General features: G+C 45.0%; 1 protein-coding gene across 1 annotated transcript; it reads left to right on the forward strand.

Moving 5' to 3' along the window:
* The first annotated feature begins 329 nt into the window (after positions 1–329).
* Positions 330–8,859, forward strand: LOC148148607 (putative G protein-coupled receptor 139). Its single transcript, XM_087992340.1, has 3 exons — positions 330–400; positions 4,614–4,924; positions 7,958–8,859. Exons 1-3 carry the CDS (start codon positions 330–332, stop codon positions 8,857–8,859), a joined length of 1,284 nt encoding a protein of 427 aa, XP_087848466.1.
* The last annotated feature ends 17,062 nt before the right edge of the window (positions 8,860–25,921 follow it).

The following is a 25,921-nucleotide window of genomic DNA, read 5'->3' on the forward strand; positions in this document are numbered from 1 at the left end:
GAATTCCCACCGTAATGGCATTGCAGTTCAAGAAGGTAACTCACCAACATCTTCTCAAGGGGCAGCTGGGGTCAGGCAATAAATACTGGCCCAGTCAGCGACACCCAGATCCCACCAAGAATAAATAATTTCCTCCGTGCTGTCCTCTACAAAGATTCATCCTCTGCACCGTGTGATAAACTGACTAGTGGCATGGTGAATGCCTGTCACTCTGCAGTAAACACTGAGATAAACTTGACAGCCCACAAGTAAACACAAAGTGAATGAGCCTTTAGAAAGTTAGCTCAGAGCCAGATGATGCATCCTATGTCGCTGCATGAAATGTGCCCATGCCCCTGACTGTGAACCAACCTGGCAGAAGCAGGTACGACATCATTGTGTCTGAGCTCCACAGTGAAGGGTGAGTTAATCTGAAAGCAGCCAGAATGATGTGGTGAGGCTGGGGTTTGGTGATGCCCACACACACCGACAAAGTGTGGGAGAGGACAGTGTTGATGGAGCATGCAGTGAAATGGTGCTGATGGTGGAGATGGATGAAGGCCTGGAGAAGCAAACAGTGAGCTCCTGCCTCCAGGTAACTGCCCAGGCTTTCCTGTTGGGAACTGGCACCATCTGGTTTCCATAGGAACTGAAGGAAGGATTAGAATCTCAATCGAAATGAGGCAAGATCAGCTCCTAATGAGATAGAACAGCATGAAAATGAAGTGGTCACCCCTCACCAGTGAGGTTCAGAATTCACTGTTTAAACCAGAAAGGGGGAAATTGGAAATACTTTTCACAACAAAATCTAATGCTTTCATTCTTGCCATATTTCCCCAACTTTCTTGTCTTTGCTCATGTCACTCAAGGCAGCAGAAAATTCAACTAAAAAAAAATTACGAACAATGTTCTCTTTTATCTACTTACAGGATTGATGATTCCAATGGTTGCCCAGGCCTGAGGACTTTCGATGCTAGTCATCCTGTAGCATCCAGAGCAGATCTATGGACTTCCTGTAGGACTCACATGGACACCAGAACCATGATCTGACCCCTGACCCCGCAGCGTCCTGACCTCAACACAGAATGAAATCGGCTCTGTCTGTGAATTAGATTCCCTACGGTGTGGAAGTAGGCCTATCGGCCCAACAGGTGCGCACCGACCCGCCGAAGAATAATCCACCCAGACCCATTCTCCTATCCCTATTTACCCATGATGAATGTACCTGACCTGCATATCCCTGAACAATGGGATGGGCAAATTAGCATGGTCAATTCACCGAATTTGCATATCTTTAGATTGTGGGAGGAAACCTGAGCACCAGGAGGAAACCTGCACAGACACGGGAAGAATGTGCAAACTCCACACAGACATCACCCGTGGTGGGAATCGAACCCAAGTCCCTGGTGCTGTGAGACAGCAGTGCTAACCACTGAGTTACCATGCCACCCAGAGTAGGTTTAACTAGCCTTTGTCCAGTCCCAGACCCTGTGACTACTCCAACCCGAGGAGGCCCTGCCCGACCAGGCCCAACTCACTAACATACAGGAGAAGTAGACACGCTCAACCAACACCCAGAAACGTCCAGAAAACTTCAAGGAAACAGGAAACACCTGCTGGCCTGAAGGTGATGCTGAAACAGCACAGTTACAAGACCACCCCCCACCCCACCCCCTTTCCCAGCATACTTCTCACAAATGTCCAGGCTATCAAAAACAAAATGGATGAACTCAGATCCATACTTACCTACCAGAGGGAACTCAGAGGCTGTTGTGTGCTGTGTTTCACGGAGACTTGGCTACCCCTGCCATTCCTGACTGCTCCCTACAAGCTGAGGGTTCTCCATACACCACATCGACCACACAGCATCCTGGGGGAAGGTGAAGTGCAGTGGGATATGTGCTTAGATGTAACAACTCTGACAAGCCATTGCTCTGCTTGACCGAGAATACCTTACCGTAAAATGGCACCCTTGCGCCCTTCCTTGAGAATTCACCTCCACCATCTTGACAGCAGTCTGCATCCCACCCCATGAAGATGTGAAGAATGCCCTGGATGGATTTTCCACCATCATAAACATGATGAGACAAAATTCCCCGAGTCCTTACTCACCGTGGCAGTGATCCCAACTGATCCAACCCCAGAGGGCGCTGCCAAGGTCCCACCAACACATCTCCTGCCCCACTAGAGGACCCAACATCCTGGACCAGTGTTACACAACCATCAAACACACCAATAGTTCCATCCCCCGCAGCACACATCAGAAAATCAGATCACAACACTATGCCCCTCCTCCAGAATGAGGCAGAGCAAGACAGCGGACAAAGATACATCCCTCCCTGACGCGCTCAATGCTTTCTATGCACTGTTCAAGCAGAAAGCCAGCAGTGCGGTGTTACATTCCCCGATAGCTCCAGGGACATCCGTTCCCTCTGCCACTGCTGCTGATGCCTGATCAGCCTTCCTCGGAGTCGACACATGGAAAGTGACAGGCCCAGTGGAGCCCCTAGCCATTCAATCAGATCTTGTGTGGACCAGCTGACATCTTGACCGGTGAGGAGAAAGTGAGGTCTGCAGATGCTGGAGATCAGAGCTGGAAATGTGTTGCTGGAAAAGTGCAGCAGGTCAGGCAGCATCCAGGGAATAGGAGAATCGACGTTTCGGGCATAAGCCCTTCTTCAGCATTCCTGAAGAAGGGCTTATGCCCAAAACGTCGATTCTCCTGTTCCCTGGATGCTGCCTGACCTGCTGCACTTTTCCAGCAATACATTTCCAGCGCTGACATCTTGACCTACAAGTCGAAGTCCCCAATTGCTTCAAGAAGCCCACCACCATCCCAGTACCTACGAAAGCATGTGCAATGTGGCTTAATGACTCCCGCCCAGTGGCTCTGATCTCCATAATACTGTAGTGCTTCGAGAGGCTGGTCATGGCCCACATCAGCCCTGGTCCCCCAGCCTGACTCAATCCCCTGCAATTTGCCTTCCGATATAACAGTTACACAGCATTTCCCAATCCTGCCCTCATCCCTGGAACATCTGTATAACAAGGGCATCTACATCAGACTCCTGCTCATCGACTACATCTCCACCTTCAACACTATTATCCCCTCCAGACTGATCCCAAAACTCTGAGACTCTGAGTCTCGGCTCCACCCTCTGCAGCTGGATCCTCAGCTTCCTGACCCACAGACCACAATCAGTGAAGATAGACAGCATCACTTTCTCCAGGAATACCCTCAACACTGGAGCCCCCAAGGATGTGTTCTCAGTCCCTACTGTACTCCTTGTACACCCACGGCAGTCTGGCTAAAGTCCGTATAAACACCATCTCCATGTTTGCTGCAGACCCCACTGTGGGAGGATGGATATCAAACACCAGGAAGGAGATAGAGGGCTTGTTGCCATGGTGCAGTGAGAACACCCTCTCTCTCAGCATCAGCAAAACTGAAGAACTGATCATTGACATCAGAAAGAAAGGAGGAGAACATGCCTCCTTCTACATCAATGGAGCTGAGGCTGAGAGGGTGGAGAGTGTCAAGTTCCGAGGAGTGACAGTAACTGTCAAGCTGTCCTCGCCTTCCCACATAGCTGTGACAATCCACAAGGCACAACAACGCATCTTGTTCCTCAGGCAACTTCGGGAATTTGGCCTGTCCATAAGGTCCCTCACCAAACTTTACAGATGCAACACAGAGAGCATCCTGTCCCGGTGTAACAACCGCTCTGCCCAGCACGGTAAGGAACTACAGGGGGTTGTGTGCACAGCCCAGACCATCACAGAAGCCAACCTTCCATCCATGGACTCCATTTACACGGCTCGTTGCCGTGGAATGGCTGCCAACATCATTGAAGACCCCTCCCACCCCGGTAATGATCTCCTACAACCTCGCCCATCAGGCAGAAGGTACAGAAGCTTGAACACACCCACCAGCAGCTTCAGGAACAGCTTCTTCCCAGCCGTTATGAGCCTGATGAATGGAACCTTAAACTTCAAATAACGCTGACCTTGTAAATGTTGATCTTGCCCAGTGCACACGCTGTGGGGTGTAACCTGTACATCTCTGTCCACGTTTCTGTTCACCCTGTGATCTGTATATCCCTGCTTACTGTGATCTATCTGTACTGCTCATAAATGAAGCTTTTCACTTCTTCTAATCAATCAATCAAACAATTAATGTGTCTCTTTTCAGCCTGAATCACAGCGTTTTAACATGTCTCTCTGCTGTCAGTGCCTCAGACAACATGTTACTGAAGTGGTCCTTACTTTAAACTAAGGGAGGCAGAGTACCCCAACTGACTGGCTGGAGGAACAGCAATTATCTCTCCAGCCTTTTTTGAACAGGAGTGTATTATTTATAACTATCCATTTCTTTCGAACCACTTCAATATCTCCAGATAATTGAAAGACTATGGTCAATGCCTAAATCTCTCCTTCTCTCAGTAACTCATGTCCATACAGTCCGCGTTTGCTCCAGGTCCTATTCCATTGTGGGAATAGTGTACTGGATTGAAAGGGTTAACTGAACATGTTTGTTCAGTGACTGTACTTGATGTCAAACTCCATGGAATTTAATAGTGTCCCAGGAGGGTTTCCCTTTTCTATTAATAACAAATTCCTTACACTGTACAAAGCTATAGTATCAGTGACAGCATCACCTCCAGCATCACCCCCAGCACTAACAGGGACCGGCAGCTCCAGACACTGGGAGCTCGGGAGAAGAGAGATTCAAATCTGAGAACAATAGATTGGAATTTTACAACCATGGGTTGGAATCTGAACACAGAAGATCGGAATTTTACAACAATGGGCAGGAGTTTCTCAGCAACAATTGATTATATTTCTGCAAATTACCACTTGATGTCATTAACAACTCGGATCCGTTATATACTCCTGGTTATTCAACACATTTACTATCCCACCCTTGTTATTGTTGGTGTTCCTGGTAAGTCACTAGCTCTTAATTAACTCTTAGAACTATCTTTAACTGCATCACTTTTCCTGCCAGTTGCCCTGTCCTCCTCGCTGCTTTTGCTGTTATTCCTGCTAAGTGTCAAAGTCTACCCATGAGATCTGTAAATCATATTTCACCGTAGTCATGCTCTTGTCATTTCAATTTGGAAAGAGCAAAGCCATTATCTTTCGTTCCTACTATAAGCTTTAATGCCTATCCACCGATTCCAATCCTATCCTTGGCCAAGTCATGAGGACCAGTGAGATTGTTCAGAATCTTACAGACCCATTTAAACCCGAATTGGGTCACCCTTGTGTTCGTTCCTGGCACTGACTCAGGTGGCCACTGTTCCCAACATGTATCTCATTACAAGAAGCTTTTCAGTCAACTCACTTTCCCAGTTCCCCATCCTGACCAACATTTCGTGATCCCCATCCTCCTCCACCCCTCGACATCAGGGTGAAACAAATACAATCTCTCAGAACTGGCTGCCACAGGAATGGAGCTGTCTGAAAACCAGAGACTTATAGAATGTGCCTTGCATTGTTTCTTCAAAGTTTCCCTCAATTGCAATGAACTTACCCGGACAATGAATGGTGCTGGATGTGATATTTATTCCACTGCCTGTGTGTCAATCTATTCCCGTGCTGCAAGTGACCCTTGACCCCTCTTCTGTCAAAACTGCCAAAATGTGACCAAACCCCTGCCTTCCAAAATCTAAAACCAGTCAATGGTCTTGGTGCCATGACTGCTGGCTATGAGAGAATGTTCCTGTATTTGTACTGGAGAAGGTCTACTCCAACACAATTTATTCAATGACCTGCTCAACCCCTCCAGCCATACACCTCCCTCCACACCACCCCCATGTAGTTAACTACACCAAGGAGTCAGCACAGTTACTGGTAGGGCACTGGGTAGAAATCTTGAAATGAGACACCAGTGGGTGCAGATACATGGTACCATGAGAGTGGCATCACAGGTAGACAGGGTGGTATAGAAGGTGTTTTTCACACTTACCCAAAGCTGGAGGGCATAGTTTTAAGATGAGCGGGGAACGATGTAAAATCGACCTGAGGGGCAACTTTTCCCCACAGAGGGTGGTGCGTGTATGAGACGAGCTGCCAGAAGAAGTGGTAGAGGCGACTACAATGACAGCATTCAAAACAAACTTGGACAGATACGTGGATGGGAAAGGTCAGAGGAATATGGGGCAGATACATGAACATGGGACTCATTCAGAGGAGGAAACCTGGTTTGCATAGACAATTTGGATCAAAAGACCTTTTTCCATGCTCTATAATTCTCCAATTCTATGGCCCAGAGCTGAGGATGCAGGGCAGGAGAACTGGCAGGAGAAAACATCGACCAGAGACCATCCCTCAGTGTAGACCCCACTGCAGGCCCAACCAGTTTCATCTCCAATGGCAACAGTGCACTGGTTTAAACTGTTTCCCGCCTTACTAAGCCCTCTGTGCAGAAACTAACATCAGTGAGAATGCAGAGACCATCCAATGATGCAGCAATGATACAGTCCAAACCATCTTCAGCTGCTTCATCACTGACCATCCCTCCATCCTGGGGTTAGAATTCAGGATGTTTGTTGATTGTTGTACAACATTGTGTATCATTCCCCATTTGCTGGTCACAGGAAATCTCAACATCCACACATAGCACTGCCTGACCAATATTCAGTCCTGGGCTGACTAGTGCCACTTAACTCCAAAAAGTGTGAATATAACCATTTCATTTGTTATTAATTGCTTTACCATCACTGAATCTCCCACTCCCAATCTCCTGGGGGATTACAATTGACCACAGACTGAAGTGGACCAGCTCTGGAAATGACAGTGTTATAAGACCACATAAGAGGTTGTACATTTGTGGTACATACCTCATGTCTGTATGACCCAAAGCGTGTCCACCATCTACAAAGGGCAAGGCGGGTGTGTGATGCAATACTCTGTACTTTCCGAAATGAGTTTAGCTCCAAAATACACCAGAAACTTGACATCATCCAGTGTATAGCAAGCCCTTTGATTGGCATCACATCCACAAACATTCTCTGCTTTAACATCAATGCACGGTGGCTGCAATCTGAGGCTTGTGGAAGATGCACTGCAGCAATGTTTTAAAGGCCCTTTCACAACATCTTCCAAAACTGTGACCTCCACCATCTCGAAGCAATCAGCCATCAGCTGCACAGCGAAATTATCTTGGGACCATATTGCTGTTCCTTCACTATCACAGAGTCAACACGGTGGAACTCCCTCCCTAACATCTCTGTGGGTATACCTACATTACATGGACTTCGGTAGCTGAAGAAGGCAGCTTGGCAGCGTCTGAGCGGGGGCAATCAGAGATGGACATCGAATGTTGACCTAACCAGCATCGCCCATATTTTATGAATGATAAAAGATGGTAATCAAGGACTACTGTTCTTTCATTACACAAAATCCCTAAGTAAATATGAGAGTGAACAATATACACAGATATATGATAACATAAATCCATCTGCATTGGATGAGGATCAGGAGCAGGGTATGTGTGATGATATGCTCGATGGTCACTTGATATTAGTGAATGAGGTTCTTCCGCACTAAGTTTGAATGACTCTGTAAAGATGAAGAGCAGGAACCTGATCATTTCCTCCACTCTAATACAGGGTCACTGACCTCAGTTCTGCTTCAAAAACTGAAACATACCTCTCATGGTCTTGGTGATTTCCCCTGCATTCCCTTGTTTTCAATATAAATAATTTGTCAACACAGTGTCAATCTTCATAGAATATCTTATAAACTGCTATTCCTCCTTTTCTGTATCATACAACATATGATTTTTTACTTAGTGATTGATTTAGTAGGATGGTAATTTTTGAGTCCAGCAGATTACTCAAACATAGGTATGAATACTTCAATACGTTTTCAGAAAGAAGGACACATTTGCAAATCTGACAAAGTACTCTGTGAAATTGTCAACTTTTCTACCAGCTTGATTAACTTCCATATTTATTTTTCTTCCTCACAGTTAACATCATCACAATTATACTTTTGTTGCAAGGAAAGTGTGGTCTTACAAAATGTATTACTCGATACCTCGTGGCGATGTCAACAGCAGACATACTGGTTATTATACTCGATCTGCTGTTGAGACACATTCCAATTGTTTACAAGAGAGAGTTTCGTTTCCTACGGTCCATCCCCATCTGTAATATCCACGCTGTCTTCCTTTATGCAGCCACCGACTGTTCTGTCTGGTTTACCGTCACTTTTACCTTTGATCGATATGTGGCCATTTGCTGCCCAAATCTGCAAATTAAATTTTGTACCGAGAAGACAGCAGCTGTGGTTCTGGGAACAGTGACTGTGCTGAGTGGTTTGAAGAACATTTTCTGGTACTTTATGTTCACATCTCAGTATTTGCTCAGGAATCATCCCTGGTTTTGTTCAGTACCAACTGATATTCTGTCATCTCCAGCCTGGGGAACAATCGAGTGCCTTCATTATATCCTGACCCCAGCAGTGCCATTTGTTCTCATTCTGCTGCTCAATGCTTTAAGTGTCAGGCACATTTTAGTGGCCAGCAGAGTCCGCAGGAGACTTCGGGCTCACAGCAGTGGGGAGAATCCCAGTGACCCAGAAATGGGGTCTCGAAGGAAGTCCATCATTTTATTGTTTGTTATCTCAGGGAATTTCATCCTGTTATGGTCAGTGTTTGTGGTAAACTCTCTCTGGAGACGAATGTTTTCAATGGGGTATAGGGCAATATATCTACATTATTTTGTTCGAGAAATAGGATACATTCTCCAGCTCCTAAGTTGCTGCACAAACACCTGTATATATGTCGTGACCCAGACTAAGTTCAGGAAACAGCTGAAGAACATGGTAAAATACCCTTTTACCCAAATGGAGAAATTCATTAAATGGTGAGATGGATTGGAGAATTCAGGGATTAGGAAAGTGTTCTGTCTCAAAATCCATCCAATCTACTTTCTATGGGGTCAGTGATGCAGACACAGTGAGGGGAGTCTGCACTCTCCAATCTTTGTGAGACAGACTAAGTATGTACAGTTGGCAGCCCTGGTGCTCCACGACAGACACAGAGTAAATGGTCTGTTCTCCCACAGTCAATGATGTCGACAAAATGGGGTCAATCTGCTGTTCCCAAGGTGTGTGATACAGATGCAGTGGGGACAATCTGCCCTCTCTAGGGTATGTGTCAAAGACACAGTGAGTTTGGTCTGCCCTCACTGGGATTCATGTGAACAAACCAATCTGAATGAGGAGTAGGAGAAAGTGAGGACCACAGATGTTGGAGAGTCAGAGTTGAAAAGGCAGTGCGGCAGCAGATCAAGTAGCGCCCGTGAAACAGGAGAGTCGGCATTATGGGCATAAGTACTTCATCATTCCTCATGAACTTCCTTGGAGTTTCTGATGGACCTGGGCAGAGCTGTTACCACAACAAACCGTGATGTACACAGTTAGAGTGCTTTCTACGGTGCAACTTCAAACCTCGGTGAGTGTCGTTATGAATGGGCTGAATTTCCTCAGACTCCTGAGGAAGAAGAGGCACTGTTGTGAATTCCGTGAGTCCACTTGACACTTCCAAGCAGTGCTTTATAAACTTCCATGCAGTCCTCTATACAGCACCATACAGTCTGGTATGCACCTCCATGCAGTCCTCTATACAGCACCATACAGTCTGGTATGCACACCGTGCAGTCTGCTATACCCCTCCATGCAGTCCTCTGAATATCTCCATGCAGTCTGCCATATACCTCCATGCAGTCCTGTACACACCTCCATGCAGTCCTGTATACAAGTCCATGCAGTCCTGTATACACCTCCATGCAGTTCTCTATACACCTCCTTACAGTTGTTTGTACCCCTCTATGCAGTCCTCTATATACCTATGTGCAGGTCTCCATACAACTCCATATAACTCCATTCTGCTATACATCTCCATAAAGTCCTCCGTACTGTCCCCTGTACCACTCCAATCGGTGCTCTGTACCCCTCCATACAGTCCTCTAAACACCGTCATTTTAGTCCTCTGTACACCTCCAAGCTGTCCTCTCCACCCCTCCATGCAGTCCTCTCTACCCTTCTATGCAGTGGGGGAAAGGGAGGTGATGCTGGCTGTTATTATCATGAGACTAACAATCCAGAAACTGAGTCAATGCTCTGGGGACCCAGGAGTGAATCTGAAGAAGTGGTCCCCCGGGGAGAGGTCTCTCGGTTCCACTATTGGTCAATAAACACACCTGTCAACGAAATTTTGTCAATCGCACAAGCAATCACATATTGTCTGATACAGCACTGGGTTGGCAGACTCTGATTCACCCAGAATTATGAACACTTCTTGGCAATCAAAAGTATCCAACAACTTAGAGAGTTTTCATTAGGTTTATACACACTGTTCATAGTCAGACACGGAGCATGATCGCATAGTAACAATCAATGAATGCATGATATCACTTCATTGATAGTTGCTTCAACCAATGATTTTGATTTATAAAGAAGTTAAATCATAAATCAGCTTGCAGGGTGCAGCGAGCCATTCCCATTCCAATGGCTTGCAGTGTGTGGTTAATATTTCCTCATTTTATCTGTCTACTTCTCATTCTAATGGTTAATGGTTATTGGTTTATATAGGTTAGCTGCAGTTGGTGATATAGACACAGTGAACCATTTTGTCTAATCTAATTTAGCAATGCAGAAGCCATTTTGTCCAGCTCCTTCAGCCATTTTGTCCTACCTCCCGGAGACCCATATCCTCAAATCCTGCCATGACAGATGGTGGAATTTGACTTCAATTCAAAAAAAGAGTATCTGGAATTAAGATTCACTGATGACCATGGCAAAATACATCTGGCTCACTGATGCCTGACAGGGTAGGAAATCTGCTGTCCTCACCTGGTCTGGCCTACATGTGACTCCAGACCCACAGCAGTGTGATTGATTCTCAATTGCCCACTGTACTGACCTGGCCAGCCACTCAGTTGTACCAGACATTACAAAGTATGAAAGAAATGAATTGAATTGATTTGAATTGAATTTATTGTCATGTGTACTGAGGCACAGTGAAAAACTTTGACTTGTGAGCAATACAGGCAGATCACAGAGTTAAGTTGCATAGATAAGTAAATAATAGGTAAACATTGGCAAAAAAAAATACATATATAGAGGCAAATGTTAAGAGTTTGTGAGTCCTTTCAGTATTCTAATAACAGTAGAGTAGAAAACTGTTGTGAAACCGGCTGGTGCGTGTGTTCAGGCTTCTGTACCTTCTCCCTGATGGTAGAGGTTGTCAGAAAACTTTGCCAGGGTGGGATGGATCTTTGAGAATGCTGGCGGCCTTTCCTTGACAGTGGGCCTGGTAGATGGATTCTATAGATGGGAGGTTGGCCTTTGTGATTGTCTGGGCCGAGTTCACCACTCTCTGTAACAGTCTCCGATCTTGAATGGTACAGTTACCATACCAGGTCGAGATACATCCAGACAGAATGCTCTCGATGGTGCATCTAAAAAAGTTGGCAAGGGTATTCATCGTCATGCCAAATTTCCTCAGCTGCCTGAGGAAGAAGAGATGTTGTTGGACCTTTGTAACCAGTGTGTCCACATGAAGAGTCCATGAAAGCTTGTTGTGGATGACCACTCCCAGGAGCTTGACACTCTCCACTCGTTCCCCTCTGTGATGTTAGTGTGTAGAGGGGGGCATGAGTAGCACCCCACCGAAAGTCAATAATGCGTTCCTTGGTTTTGCCGGCATTGAGAGCTGGGTTGTTCTCAATGCACCATTTTCCAAATCTTCCACCTCCCATCTGTAGTCTGTTTCATTGTCATCTGAGATTCGACCGACTATGGTGGTGTCATCAGTGAACTTGTAAAAGGCATTAGTGTGGTATTTGGTAAGGCAGTCATGGGTATACAGTGAGTACAGTAGGGGGCTGAATACGCACCTCTGGGGGGCTCTAGTGTTGAGTGTTAGTGAGGATGAAATATTGACCACAATCTTCACTGATTGTGGCCTGTGGGTCAGGAAACTGAGGATCCAGTTGCAGAGAGTGGGGCTTAGTCCAAGATAACTATGTTTAGTAATCACAAGGGGATAATGGTGTTGAATGCTGAACTGTAGCCAATGAGTAGGATCCTTATGTAGCTGTTCTTGGTGTCAAGACATTTTGGGAGGAGTGAAGGGCAAGTGATATGGTACCTGATGTGGAACTGCTGGTCCAATAGGCAAATTGGAGTGGGTGAAGAGTAGTGCGAAGGCTGGAGTTGGTTAATGCCATGACCAGCCTTTCAAAGTATTTCATGACCACCGAAGTTAGGGCCACTGGGCGGTAGTCATTGAGACACGCTGCATGAGCCTTCTTAGGCACAGGGATGATGTTGGCCCTCTTGAAACAGGCAGGGCCAGAGGCCTGCTGCAGAGAGAGGTTGAAGATGTCTGAGAAGACCTCTGCCTGTTGTTCTGCACATGCTCTGAGTGCATGGCCTGGTACTCCATCTTGTCCTGCCTTGGATTCAACCGACGGAAAACTGATCTGACCTCTGAAGCAGTGACTGTTGGGATAGGTTCATCAGGACTTGTCGGAATCGGTGTTACCTCTCAAAGCGAGCAGAGAAGGTGTCGAGACAATCTGGGAGGGATACGTCATCGCCTGCTATCTTGCACTGTCTCTTTTTAGAACCTGTGATGTCATTCAGTCCTTGCCATAGTCGCTGGGTATCTGTCTGGGTTTCTAGTTTGGAGAGGCATTGGTCCTTGATTGTCTTAATGGCTCTGCGAAGGTCATACTTGGATTCCTTATATTTGAGTGTGTCTCCTGATCTGAAGGCCTCATGCCTGGTTTTTAGTAGGTTCTATATGTCCTGATTCATCCAGGGTTTCCTGTAAGGGAACACCGGATTGACTTCCTCGGTTTGCAGTCCTCCCCACACTTGCTGATAAAGTCTGTGACAGTGGTGGCGTACTCATCCAAGGTACCTGCAGACTGTTTGAACATGGCCCAATCAGCCAATTCTAGACAGCACTGGAGTTGATCCTCTGCCTCCTCCGACCAGCACTGTATCCGCCACTGGATTTGAATCCGCGAAGGGGTCTCCTGCTTGAGCTTTTGCCTGTAAACCAGGAGAAGAAACATGCATTGTGGTCGGAGTTCCTGGAAATGAGGGCGGGGGATGGAGCGGTAAGCATCCTTCACAGTGGTGTAGCCGTGGTCTAAAATATTCTGGCCCCTGGTGGGGCAGGTACTGTTCTGGTGGTACTTGGTCAATACCTTCCTTAGATTGGCTTGATTGAAGTGGCCAGTCACAATAAACAGGGCCTCGGAGTGTTCCGTCTCCAGGGTGTTATGGTGGAGTACAGCACATCCAGAGCTTCCTCAACCTTTACTTGTGGTGGTATGTACACAGCAGTTAGTATAACAGTGGTAAATTCCCGTGGGAGATAGAAGGGGTGGCATTTGACGGTGAGGAATTCAAGGTTTGGGGAACAATGGCTGCACAGGGTTGCAATGCCCATGTACCACAAGTTGTTGAATCCAAAGCAAACCCCTACAGAATTGCCTTACCTGAGGACAATGCACAGTCCATACGATGGATAGAAAAACCATCAGCCTGAAGTGTGCAGTCGGGAATGGATGGGATGAGCCCGATTTCTGTGAAGCAGAGGGTGCAGCTTCCTGCCGTTCACACTGGAAGCTGAGCCATGATCTGAAACTGGACGGATCACCTGGCACTGACCTAGGCACCGAAAAATGCAGAAACAGCCCTGTCGATCCTGCATTCCCTGTTTGCTTTCTATCATCTTTTCCGTCTTGCTTACTGTAAAGATTTTGATCTGATTGAAACTGATATAACTTCTGACCATTGCTATCATGTCATTGCAAGCCTTAGCTCAATTATAAGAACACACCAAGTTGACAGAGCTCATCGAAAGGGACTTTCAATTGGATTAGCTCCACAACCACATGAATATAATGAGAGTTTTCACACGTTTCACAGACTTGATTACATTTCCCACAGTAAAGACAAAGTGGTGACACTGAGCTGAGGGCAGTGGTCAGTTGTCTCATTCACAATGGAACACCCGTCCTCAAGCTGCAGTCCTCAACCTTGTCCCTTAACTGCAGCCTATCGCTGCCTTTCCCTCGGGATATATGTTTAGTGCCTTACAAACCATTACTTTATACACAGTTTGCCACTTGGTTCTGTGTTATATTGAGTAAAGCTCTGTATCTACTCAATCAGGTGATTAACGTGTTACCTAACTGTCCTTTCCGTGATAATACCCTGGTTTTGAAATCCATTTCCCCTTGCTGTTTATTTATTAAAATGACCAATTAGTGAGAGTACTATTCACTTGCCCTCATCATGGCTGTTTTGGCTTTTCCAGTCTACAGTTGTTACTGGTTAAGATGCAAGTTGCGGCACGGTGTCTCAGTGGTTAACACCACGGCCTCACAACGCCAGGGACCCCGGTTTGATTCCACCTTTGGGCAGACTGTCTGTGTGGAGTTTGCACATTCTCCCCATGTCTGCGTGGGTTTCCTCTGGTTGTTCCAGTTTCCTCCCACATTCCAACGATGTGCTGGTGCAGTGAATTGGTCATGCTATATTGCACGTAGTGTTCAGGGATGTTTCGGCTCGGTGCATTAGCCAGGGGAAGTCTCGGAGTAGGGGAATGGGTCTGGGTGTGATACTCATCGGAGGGTCGGTGTGGACTTGTTGGGCCAAATGGCCTGATTTTAATTATAAATAAATCCACGATCTATCAACTTTGAAATAAAGGATGTTTACGTAATCTGAATTAATCGTTTCCATCATCTTTACGCATCGCACAACTCGCACAAAATTGTAACTAATATTCATCTCACTTCTGTGGCTACGTTACATGTGGAATGCAGTTATATACTGAAGAATATGATCACCACGTTGTCACAGTGCTATCGTCAACAAAATCCTGCACTGAGCTATAGTGAACTCTGACAAGTATCAGATGTCTTGCCATCGATGACTCTTTGAAAACCTCTCCATTTACCACAGAATTGAGAAAGCATTCCAACTGCCAGATTGAGGTCACTCCAAACAGTTCCTGAGACTTCAGAGAAATGGACCAGTCTGTCAATATTAATGGAAAGTTATAAAATGATCAAACTGAAGGAAAATACTGCAGGTGCTGGAAATCTGAAATAAGAACAGAAAAGGCTGGACTGCTAATGGAACAGCATCAACCTGAAATGTTCACTTATCTCTCGACAGGTTTAGCCTGATCCTATAAAAGAATAGAATATTGCTGTAAGTTCGGATCACTTGTTATCATGTGAAAGAGAGTGTGTTGAGCTGATGGTTTCCATTTCTGACAACTAATAAATTTTCAGGTTCAATTTGTAATCAGTTATCAACTTGATAGTTGATGGAGAAAGACTATTGGTCCGGTTGTGTTGAGACAATGAAGACATACTTGAATGATTATTAAATCGAATTAATTGCAGGGTGATGGGGAAAAGGCAAGTGCTCGCCTCTGTGTCAACACGTATAGACAGCCCATGCAGACATGAAGGGATGAATGGCTTCCTTTTGACAATTGGGTGATTATGAAACCTGATTTCCCTTTTCCTTTCCTGTGTGTGTAGACCACATGTTGGATTGTGCTTCAATAGATGTTCTCCAGTGCTCAACAGGAGCTAACACAAGAAACAGCGAAGACACTATAAATTAATGGTCCTGAAAATATCTTGTCAGTGGTAAATGGCTCCAATACTCGCCGTGCCCTGAGTTGAACTGTTCCAGTACAGTTACAAAACTGGCAACCACCTACTAACATAGGGATCAAAACAGGTAAATCTCAAAGAGTAGAAAAAATAAACCCAGATAATTACCACCCCTTCGGTCTGATCGGAATTAATAGCAACATGATGGAAGGTGTCATCAAGAGTGATACTGAGCTGCCCTCACTCAGCAATAACTCGTTCACTGGTGTCCAGCTCTGCAGGGTTGCTCAGCACCAGACCTCATAGTAACATCCAAACAAGGACAAAAGAGCTGAACTCCTGAGGTGAGAGAGTCTGCAGTAAGTGACCAAGTCTGACCTGAAGGAAATCTAAAATAATGAGAAATGGGATGAAACTCATTGGAGTCATTCCTGGCACATTGGAGGATGGGTGTGGTTGTTGGAAGTCAGTCACCTCAGCTCCAGGACATCGCTGCAGGAGTTCCTCAGGGAAGTGTCCTCGGCCCAGTTATCTTCAGCTGCTTCACTGTTGACAATCCCTCCATCATAAGGTCAGAATTCAGGATGTTTGTTGATTGTTCACAAAGTTTTTCCCATTCCTGACTCATCAGACACAATGCTCGTATCTCGCAACACTTGGACAGTATTCAGACCTGAACTAAAAGTAGCATGTGTGCCACACAAGTGTCAGGTATCTCCGAAAAGAGAGAATCCAACCATTTCTCTTGACATTGATTGGTCTTACCATCACTGAATCCCGCACTATCTACATCCTGGGGCACGGTGGAAGGAGGTTACCATTGACTCCAGACTAGATGGGCCGCTTATATTAACACCATTGTTACAAGAACATATCAGAGATTGGTAATTCAGTGATAAATGTCTCACCTCCGGGCTTCCCAAAATCTGTTCAATATCTACCAAGAGCAAGTCAGGAATGTGATGGAATACTCCCTGCTTGCTTGGGTATGTTCTGCTGCAACAACACTCAAGAAACTTGATAATAGTCAGAATAAGGCACACGTGATTGGCACCACATCCACAAATATTCCCAGTTTCAACCATCAATGTACCCCAGCAGCAGTGGGTGTCATGTGGAAGATGCACTGCAGCAACTTTGTAAAAGCTCGTCACAGTATCTTCCAAACCTGTGATCTCTACCATCTCAAACCAATAGGCCATCCACTCCATAAGGAAACTATCACTGAGTAGATATTAGAGAGAATAGCATAGACTGACTTATCCCCACATTAACCTACAATTATTGCATTATGATCAGGAGCAAGATATATGCGATGATGATCACTGGATACTAATGAAGGGGAACTTGGGCTGATTCTTCCACACTAATTTTGAATGACTCTGTAAAGATGAAGAACAGGAACCTGGCTGTTTCCTCCACCCTAACACAGGGTCACTGCTCTCTGTTCCACTTCGGAAACTGAAACATACCTCCCATGGTCTTTGTGATGTCTCCTACATTCCCTTGTTTTCACTTCAACAATCTGTCAGCCCAGTGTCAATCTTCACATCATCTATAAAAACTGCTATTCCTCATTTTCTGTGTCAACCCAAGTATGGGATTTCTACCTAATGTCGAATTTTATTGAGATTTTTGGGAAAGCAGATTACATGACCATGGCTATAAATACTTTAATACATTTTCAGAAAGAGAGACATATTTAGAAATCACATGACGTACTCTGTGTAATTGGTCATTTTTCTACCAGATTGATGATTTTCCTGTTTATTTTCCTTCCCCACAGTGAACATCTTAACAATTATATTTTGTCACAAGGAAAGTGGGGTCTTTCAAAATGTATTACTTGATACCTGGTGGCAATTTCAACAGCAGACTACTGGTTATTGTCCTCAATCTGCTATTGAGGCACATTCCAATTGTTTATAAGGAAGATTTACATTTCCTACGGGCCATCCTCACCTGTAATATCCAAGCTGTCTTCCTTTATGAAGACACCGACTGTTCTGTCTGGTTCACCATCACTTTTACCTTGGATCGAAATGTGGCCATTTGCTGCCCAAATCTGCGAATTAAATTTTGTACTGAGAAGACAGCAGCTGTGGTTCTGGGAACAGTGACTGTGCTGAGTGGTTTGAAGAACATTTTCTGGTACTTTACGTTCAGTATGGAGCCATTTACCACAGACAAGATATTTTCAGGACCATTAATTTGTACAGTGTCATAGCTGTTCAGTATTTGCTAAGAGATCTCCCCTGGTTTTGTTCAGTGCCAACTGATATTCTGTCATCTCCAGCCTGGGGAACAATCGAGTGCCTTCATTATATCCTGAACCCAGCAGTGCCATTTGTTCTGATTCTGCTGCTCAATGCTTTAAGTGTCAGGCACATTTTAGTGGCCAGCAGAGCCCGCAGGAGACTTCGGGCTCACAGCAGTGGGGAGAATCCCAATGACCCAGAAATGTTATCTCAGGGAATTTCATTGTGTTATGGTCAGTGATTATGCTATACTCTTATGGAAACGCACATATTGGATGGGGAACAGGGACTTATACCAACGTTATTTTGTAGGAGATTTCGGATTCATTCTCCAGCTCCTAAGTTGCTGCACAAACACTTGTATATATGTCGTGACCCAGACTAAGTTGAGGAAACAGCTGAAGAACATGGTAAAATACCCTTTTACCCAAATGGGGAAATTCATTAAATGATGAGACAAATTGAAGAATTCAGGGATTAAAAATGTATTTTGTCTCAGAATAAATTCAATCCACTCTCTGTGGGGTCAGTGGTACAGACACAGTGAGGGAAGTCTGCACTCTCCAATCTTTGTGATCCAGACTGAGTTTGTTCAGTTGGCAGTCCTGGTGATCGACTACAGACACAGAGTAAATGGTCTGTTCTCCCACAGTCAACGATGTAGACACAATGATGTCAGTCTGCTCTCCCCAATGTGTGTGATACAGATACAGACCAATCTGCCCTCTCTAGGGTATGTGTCAAAGACACAGTGAGGTTGGTCGGCCCTCACTGGGATACATGTGAATACACTAACACGAATGAAGAGGAGGTCAGTTCGCCTTTTGTGTCTGAACTGTGATTTGATCAGTCCTTGGTTGATCTTGCTACAACCGTAGTACTCTTTTCCACATATTTTCCAACCCCATTGACTCCCTTGTTGTTAAAGAGTTCATGTAAGTCTTCCATACAAGTCATTAATGAGCCTGCCTCCATTGTTATCTGGAAGATCATTCCACAGACTATGTGAACAAACAAATACTAATAAGGAGTAAGCCATTTAGTCCCTTCATTCTAATCTGCCATTTGAAAAGATCATGATTGTTCTGGCTGTAACCTGAACCCTCTTTTCCATCTACTTTCCATCCCCTTTGACTCCTTTGTTAGTGAAGAGTCCACATAACTCTTCCAGACAAGTCATCAATGAACCTGCCTCCATTGTTATCTTGAAGATCCTTCCACAGACTATTGTACAGTGAGGTGAATCACATGTTGTATGTGCTGCCACAAATACTTTGTCAGTTTTAAAAGGGAATTTACAGAATTTGGATGAGTTCAATGTGTTTGAAATCAACTAATTAAAAGACTTTTGGGCTGAGTGCTTCAAACTATGATATTCAAGTGCTTCAGGTTCAGCAGAATTATTCATGAGGCGACAGGCACTTGGAAATAGTGAATAATATCTGATTGTGTTAAGTTTCATGAAGTAAAGCTGACTCATCTGACATCAAAACTCGATTGAAAGAACATGCAAGAGGCACAAATGTTATAAAATCATAAGTCAGAGGGACAAAATTTAGGCCAGTCAGCCCAATGAGTCTGCTCTGCCATTCAATCATGGCTGATACATTTCTCAAACCCATTCTCCTGCTTTTTCACCATACCCCTTGATCCCTTTAATGCTCAAGAACCTGTCTATCTCAGTCTTAACTATACTCAATGACCTGGCATCCATAGCCTTCTGTGGGAATGAAGTCCATAGATTCACCACTCTCTGGCTGAAGAAGTTTCTCCTTATCTCCATTCCAAAAGGTCTTCCCTTTCCTCTTATATGTTAAACTTTTCATTCCTGGAGCCATTGTCGTGAACCTCCTCTGAACATGCTCCAGGGCCAGTACATCCTCCTCAGATGTGGGGCCCAAAGGTGCACACAGTACTCTGAATGTCGTCTGACCAGAGCCTTATAGAGCTTCAGAAGAACATCCCTGCTTTTATATTCAAGTCCTCTCAAGATAAATGCCATTTCCCTTCCTAGCTACTGATTCAACCTGTAAGTTTAACTTGAGAAAATCCTGAGCACCTCAGACTTCTGATTTTTCTCCCCTTTTGGAAAATAGATCATGCCTCTATATTTCCGACCAAAGTGCATGACCTCACACTTTCCCACATTGTGCTCCATCTGCCCCTTCTTTGCCCATTCCCCTAACCTGTCCAAATCCTTCTGCAGCCTCCCCGGCTCCTCAATGCTACCTGCCCCTCTACTTCTTTTTGCAACATTTGCTCTCAATTCCTTCATTTAGGGTCTGAAACCTAACTCTTGGATATGATATCACCACCATCCTGAGACAAAACACCTCAATTGCTTTATTTATTCATCAGTTCCAACAAAATGTACACATTTCTAATGCAGTTGCTTTGTTGCGACCCACAGACTGGTGTGGTACTGTTTTGGGAACCAGTGCAGCAGTGGGTCTGTACAAGATGGCTTCTTTTATGTAGACTCTTCTGAAAATGAACCATTGGCCTCTTTCCCTTGTGTAAGATTAACAGAATGTGTATGTTTGTCAAACTTCCCTAAAAACATCAGATTTCATAAAGTTTACACTACACTCTATAACTCCAATTACTTCCAATCTTCTAGGCATACGAGGGCCCTGAGAATTGCTGATGTGTTTTCCATTGTAACAGAGGTGTTAGAAGGATCTTATCTTTTGTTCGACTCCTTCCAGATCCTCCCACCATGTCACGATCTCTGTGAATTGTCCTTTTTACACTCAATCAGTATTAACCCTTTCAGATCCATGTACAACATTTTATTTTATTTGTTGTTGTCACATGTACCTAAGTACAGTGCAAGATTTTGTTTTGCGGGCAGTAGAGGCCCAGAAGAGCCAGGAGGGGACATGAGAAGTTGATGGTGGAGAAAGATCAAGGAAAACCCTCAGGCCTTCTGTCAGTATATCAGGAAGAAAAGAATGACTAGAATAAGTTTCAGGCAAATCAAAGATATAGTTGAAAGTTGTGTGTACAACCTGAGGATATGGGGAAATGCTAAATGAATACATTTCATCAGAATTCACATTGGAAAAGGGCAATGTCAGTGAGAATATGGAGATACAGGATACAAGATTAGATGGGATTGAGGAAGTTTTAGCAATCTTGCAAGATCTAAAAATAGATAGGACCCTGGGCTGGATGGGATTCATGCTCGGATTTCTGGGAAGCTGAAGGCTGACATGAGGGGACATAGCTTTAAATTGAGGTTTCGGACAGATATCAGGGATAGTTCCTTTACTCAGACAGTAATAGGGGCGTGGAACGTACAGCCTGCAACAGTCGTAGACTCGCCGACATTAAGGACATTTAAATGGGCATTGGACATACATACGGATAATAATGGCATGGTGTAGGTTAGATGGGCATCAGATTAATTTTACAGGTCGGCGCAGCATTGTGGACTGAAGGGCCTGTACTGCGCTGTAACATTCTATGTTCCATGAAAGTGGACACCAAGTTTGATAGGGCTGGCAAGAAGGCATACAGTGTGTTAGCTTTTACATGTAAACGGATTGAGCTTTGAAGCCATGAGGTCACATTGCAGCTGAACAAAGATTTGGCGCAGCTGCACATGGAGTATTGTGTAGAGTTTTGGTCACCGCATTATAAGAAGGATTCGTAACATTGGAAATGGTTCAGAGGAAATGTACCAGGATGTTGTCTGGTATAGAAGGGAGCTCTTATGAGGAAAGGCCGAGGGATGTGAGTCTGTTTTCATTGGAGAGAAGAAGGTTGAGGGTGGTGTAATAGAGATATGTAAGATTGCCAGAGGATTAGATAGGTTGGACAGTGAGATATTATTTTCTTGGATGGTGATGGCTAGCATGAGGGGCCAGAGCATTAAATTGATGTGTGATAGGTATAGGACAGATGTCAGAGGTGGTGTCTTTACTCAGAGAGTAGTATGGGTGGGTAACGCTCTGCCTGCAACTGTAGTAGACTCGCCAGATTTAAGGGTATTTAATTGGTCATCAACTCAATATATGGATCATAATGGAATAGTGTAGGTGAGATGGGCTGCACAGATCAGTGCAACATCGAGGACTGAATACTGCTCTGTAATGTTCTATGCTCTATGAATCATAACATACAGACAGATCATTGATTATTGAGACAGAGCGAGGCAAACAGGGTTACAGCTACACAGGAGATACACAAAGGCAACATCAGCATTAGACTTGAAGTTAGAGAGGTCCATTCAGCAGTCTAAGAACAGCAGGAATGAAGCTATGGTTATGTATGTTGAAGTTTCTGCATCTTCTGCCTGATGGAAGAGGTTGGAAGAAAATATGACCAATTAGGAGGGATTTTTGATGGTGTTCGCTGTCTATCTGCGACATTGAGAACTATAGATGGAGTCGATGGTTGGAAGGTTGGCTTGTGTCATGGTCTGGGCTGTGTTCATAACTTTCTGTAGTTTCTTATGGCACTGGACAGAGCCGTTACTGTACCAAGCCGTGATGCACCGAGATAGAATGCTTTCTATGGTGCAGTTATAAACGTTGGGTAGAGTCATTACGAAAGTGCTGACTTTCCTTTGCCTCCTAAGGAAAAAGTATCCTTGTTGTGAACTCCATGTTGTCCTCACTACATGACCATGCTGTCCTCTTTAGACTTCACCAAAGTCCTCTTCTGATCTCCATACAGTCCCCCATACCCCTCCATGTGGACCCCTATACAGCTCCATACAATCTCCTATACACCTCCATAAAGACCCCTATATCCCTCCATACAGTTCTCTATACCCCTCCATGCATTCTCCGAGAGACCTCCATGCTGTAGAGGCAGGAAGTGATGGGCTCGGGGTATTATCATGAGACTAATTGTCCAGAAACTCAGCCAATGATCTGGGGACCCAGGTTTGAATGCTGCCATTTGAAGTCTATTTTAAAAAATCAGAAATTAAAAATATATATATATGACCATGGGAAAACCCATCTGGGTTCATTAATGCCAGATTAGTTTGGTTTGCTGTTTTGGCAGTCTGGTTATTCACTGAAAGCAGTCAGGCAGGTTTCATGCTGCTGGACCCAAAGGAACAGGCCCATGCTGATCCTCCTCTCTCTCTGACATCTCTCCTGGAAGACCTTGTGTTTGAGTTTACCTTGTGTGCCAAGTGGGAATGGCACAAGTATTTGGAGCAGCATCTTTAAGTTGGGACAACTTGTTGGTATTTCGGATAGGTTCAGTTATTTAGTATTCTGTTGTCTTTTGCTTGCGTTTCATTTGGTAAACTTGGAAATAAACTCTGTTTTGTTCAAAGCTACATAGTTTAATCAACTGCATCCCTCCTGGAATATCCACGCTACACTTCCTAAAAACAACTAGCAAAGTTAGATTCTGGGCTAATTTCCTGAAATGTTTTGAGAGGGTCTGGCCTTGTGTAGAATACTTACCAATCTGCCGGCTGTAGATGCTTCTGTATCAGGAAGAGTGATCATTGTGCAGTCCATAAGGAGACAAAGTCCCACTTTCACATTGGGAATAATCTCCATCGTGTTGTGTGGAACGATCACCGTGCTAAACACGACAGACTTCAAACAGATCGAGCAACTCAAGACTTGGCATCCATGATGTGATGTGGGCCATTAACAGCAGCTCAATCTGTGATCTCATGGTCAAGCACATTCCCCCACTCAACCATGACCATCAACCCAGGGGTTAAACCCTGGTTCAATGGAGAATGCAGAAGGGCATGTCAGGAGCAACACCAGGCACAGCTGAAGATGAGGTGTCAACCTGGTGAAGTCACCAAACTGGACTACATGCATGCCAATCAGCATAAACAGCAAGTGATAGAGAGAGCTAAGTGATCCCACAATCAACGGATCAGATCTAAGCTCTGCAGTGCTGCCACATCCAGTCATGAATGCTGGTGGACAATTAAGCAACTGACTGGAGAAACAAGCTTCCCAAATATCCCCATCCTCAACGACGGAAGATTCCAGCACATCAGTGCAAACGATAAGGATGAAGACTTGCAGGAATCTTCAGCCAAAAGTGCTGGGTGGATGATCCATCTCACACCCACCTCCAATGGGCCCCTGCATTACAGATAACAGTCTTCAGCCAATTCGATTCACTCTACATGATATCACAAAATGGCGGGAGATACCTGACACTGCAAAGCCTCTCAGCCCTAAGAGCATTCTAGAGAACATTCTAGCAATAATACTGAACACATGTGCTCCAGAATGTGCCCGTGCCAAGCTGCTCCATTACAGTTGCAACATTGCGATATACCCGATAATGCAAAAAATTGCCCAGGTATGTCCTGTTCATATTTAGCAGGACAAATCCAACCAGCCAATTACCCCATCAGTCTATTCTCGATCACCAGTAAAGTGTTGGAAGGTGACATCAGCCGTGCTATTGAGCAGCTCCTGCTCAGCAATAACCTGCTCATTCACTCCTAGTTTGGGTTCCACCAGGACCACCCAGCTCCTGATCCCATTACAGCCTTGGTTCAAACATGGACAAAAGAGCTGAATTTCAGAGGGGAGGGGAGAGTGACAGCCTGTGACATCAAGGCCAATTGGACCAAGTGTGGCATCAAGGGGTCCGAGCAAAACGGGAATCAATGGGGGACAAACTCTCCGGTGGTTGGAGTCAGACCAGCCACGGAGGAAGATGGTTGTGGTTGTTGGAGGTCAGCCATCTCAGCATCAGGACATCTCCGCAGGAGTTCCTCATGGTAGTGTCCTTGGCCAAACATCTACGTCATAAGGTCAGAAGTGAGGATGTCCACTGATAATTTGACATAGATCAGCATCGTTCATGACTCCTTAGATAATGAAGCAGTCTATGTTCAAATGCAAGATCTGGACAATGTCCAGGCTTGGGCTAAAAGTGACAAGTAACATTCACAGCACACATATGCCAAACAAAGACCATCACCAATAAGAGACAATCTAACACATGCCCCTTGAATTTAAATGGTGTTCCCATCACTGAATTCCCCAATGTCAACATCAGGTGGGTTATCATTGACCAGTAATTCCGCAGGACTCACCACATAAAACACAGTGACTACAAGACCAGATCAGAGGCTAGGTATACCACGGTGGGTAAATCACCTCCTGACTCCCCAAAGCCTGCCCACTATCTTAAAGGCACAAGTCAGCAGTGTGATGGAATACTCCCCACCCACCTGGATGGGTGCAGCCCCAACAATACTCAAGAAGCTTGACACCATCCAGGACAAAGCATTTTCTTGATTGGCACGATAAGCACAAGCATCAATTCCCTCCATCTCTGATGCTCTGATGCTGTATGTAGTATCTGGAAAATGCAAAGTAGAAGTCACCAAAGATCATCAGACAGCACCTTCCAAACACACAACCACTTCCATCTCGAAGGTCAAGGGCAACTGATATATAGGAACACTACCAGCTTCAACTTCCCCACCAATCTCCTCACCATCCTGACTTGGAAATACATCGCCATTCCTTTACCATCACTGGGTCAAAATGCTGGAATTCCCACCCTAATGGCATTGTGGGTCAACCCACAGCAGGTGGACTGCAGCAGTTCAAGAAGGTAACTCACCACCACCTTCTCAAGGGGCAACTAGGGACAGACAATAAATACTGGCCCACCCAGCAGTGCCCAGATCCCACCAATGAATACGGTTTGTGAAGGTTTGTAGCTCATGTTGAGGATTAGGGTGTAGGTTTGCTTGCTGAGCTGTAGGTTTGATATCCAGACGTTTCATTACCTGGCTCGGTAACATCATCAGTGGCGACCTCCAAGTGAAGCGAAGCTGTTGTCTCCTGCTTTCTATTTATATGTTTGTCCTGGATGGGGTTCCTGGGGTTTGTGGTGATGTCATTTCCTCTTCGTTTTCTGAGGGGTTGATAGATGGTATCTAGATCTATGTGTTTGTTTATGGCGTTGTGGTTGGAGTGCCAGGCCTCTAGGAATTCTCTGGCACGTCTTTGCTTAGCCTGACCCAGGATAGATGTGTTGTCCCAGTCA

This window comes from Chiloscyllium plagiosum, unplaced genomic scaffold (genome assembly GCF_037043375.1).
Source record: "Chiloscyllium plagiosum isolate Xiang-an unplaced genomic scaffold, Cpla_swu_hap1 HiC_scaffold_12, whole genome shotgun sequence".
NCBI classification, from domain to species: domain Eukaryota; kingdom Metazoa; phylum Chordata; class Chondrichthyes; order Orectolobiformes; family Hemiscylliidae; genus Chiloscyllium; species Chiloscyllium plagiosum.

Coding starts and splice junctions, on each gene's coding strand:
- LOC148148607 (XM_087992340.1), top strand. CDS start 330: ATGCCCCTGACTGTGAACCAACCTGGCAGAAGCAGGTACGACATCATT. Junction 401..4,613: donor TCTGAGCTCCACAGTGAAGG/GTGAGTTAATCT, acceptor CACTGTACAAAG/CTATAGTATCAGTGACAGCA. Junction 4,925..7,957: donor TGTTATTGTTGGTGTTCCTG/GTAAGTCACTAG, acceptor TCTTCCTCACAG/TTAACATCATCACAATTATA.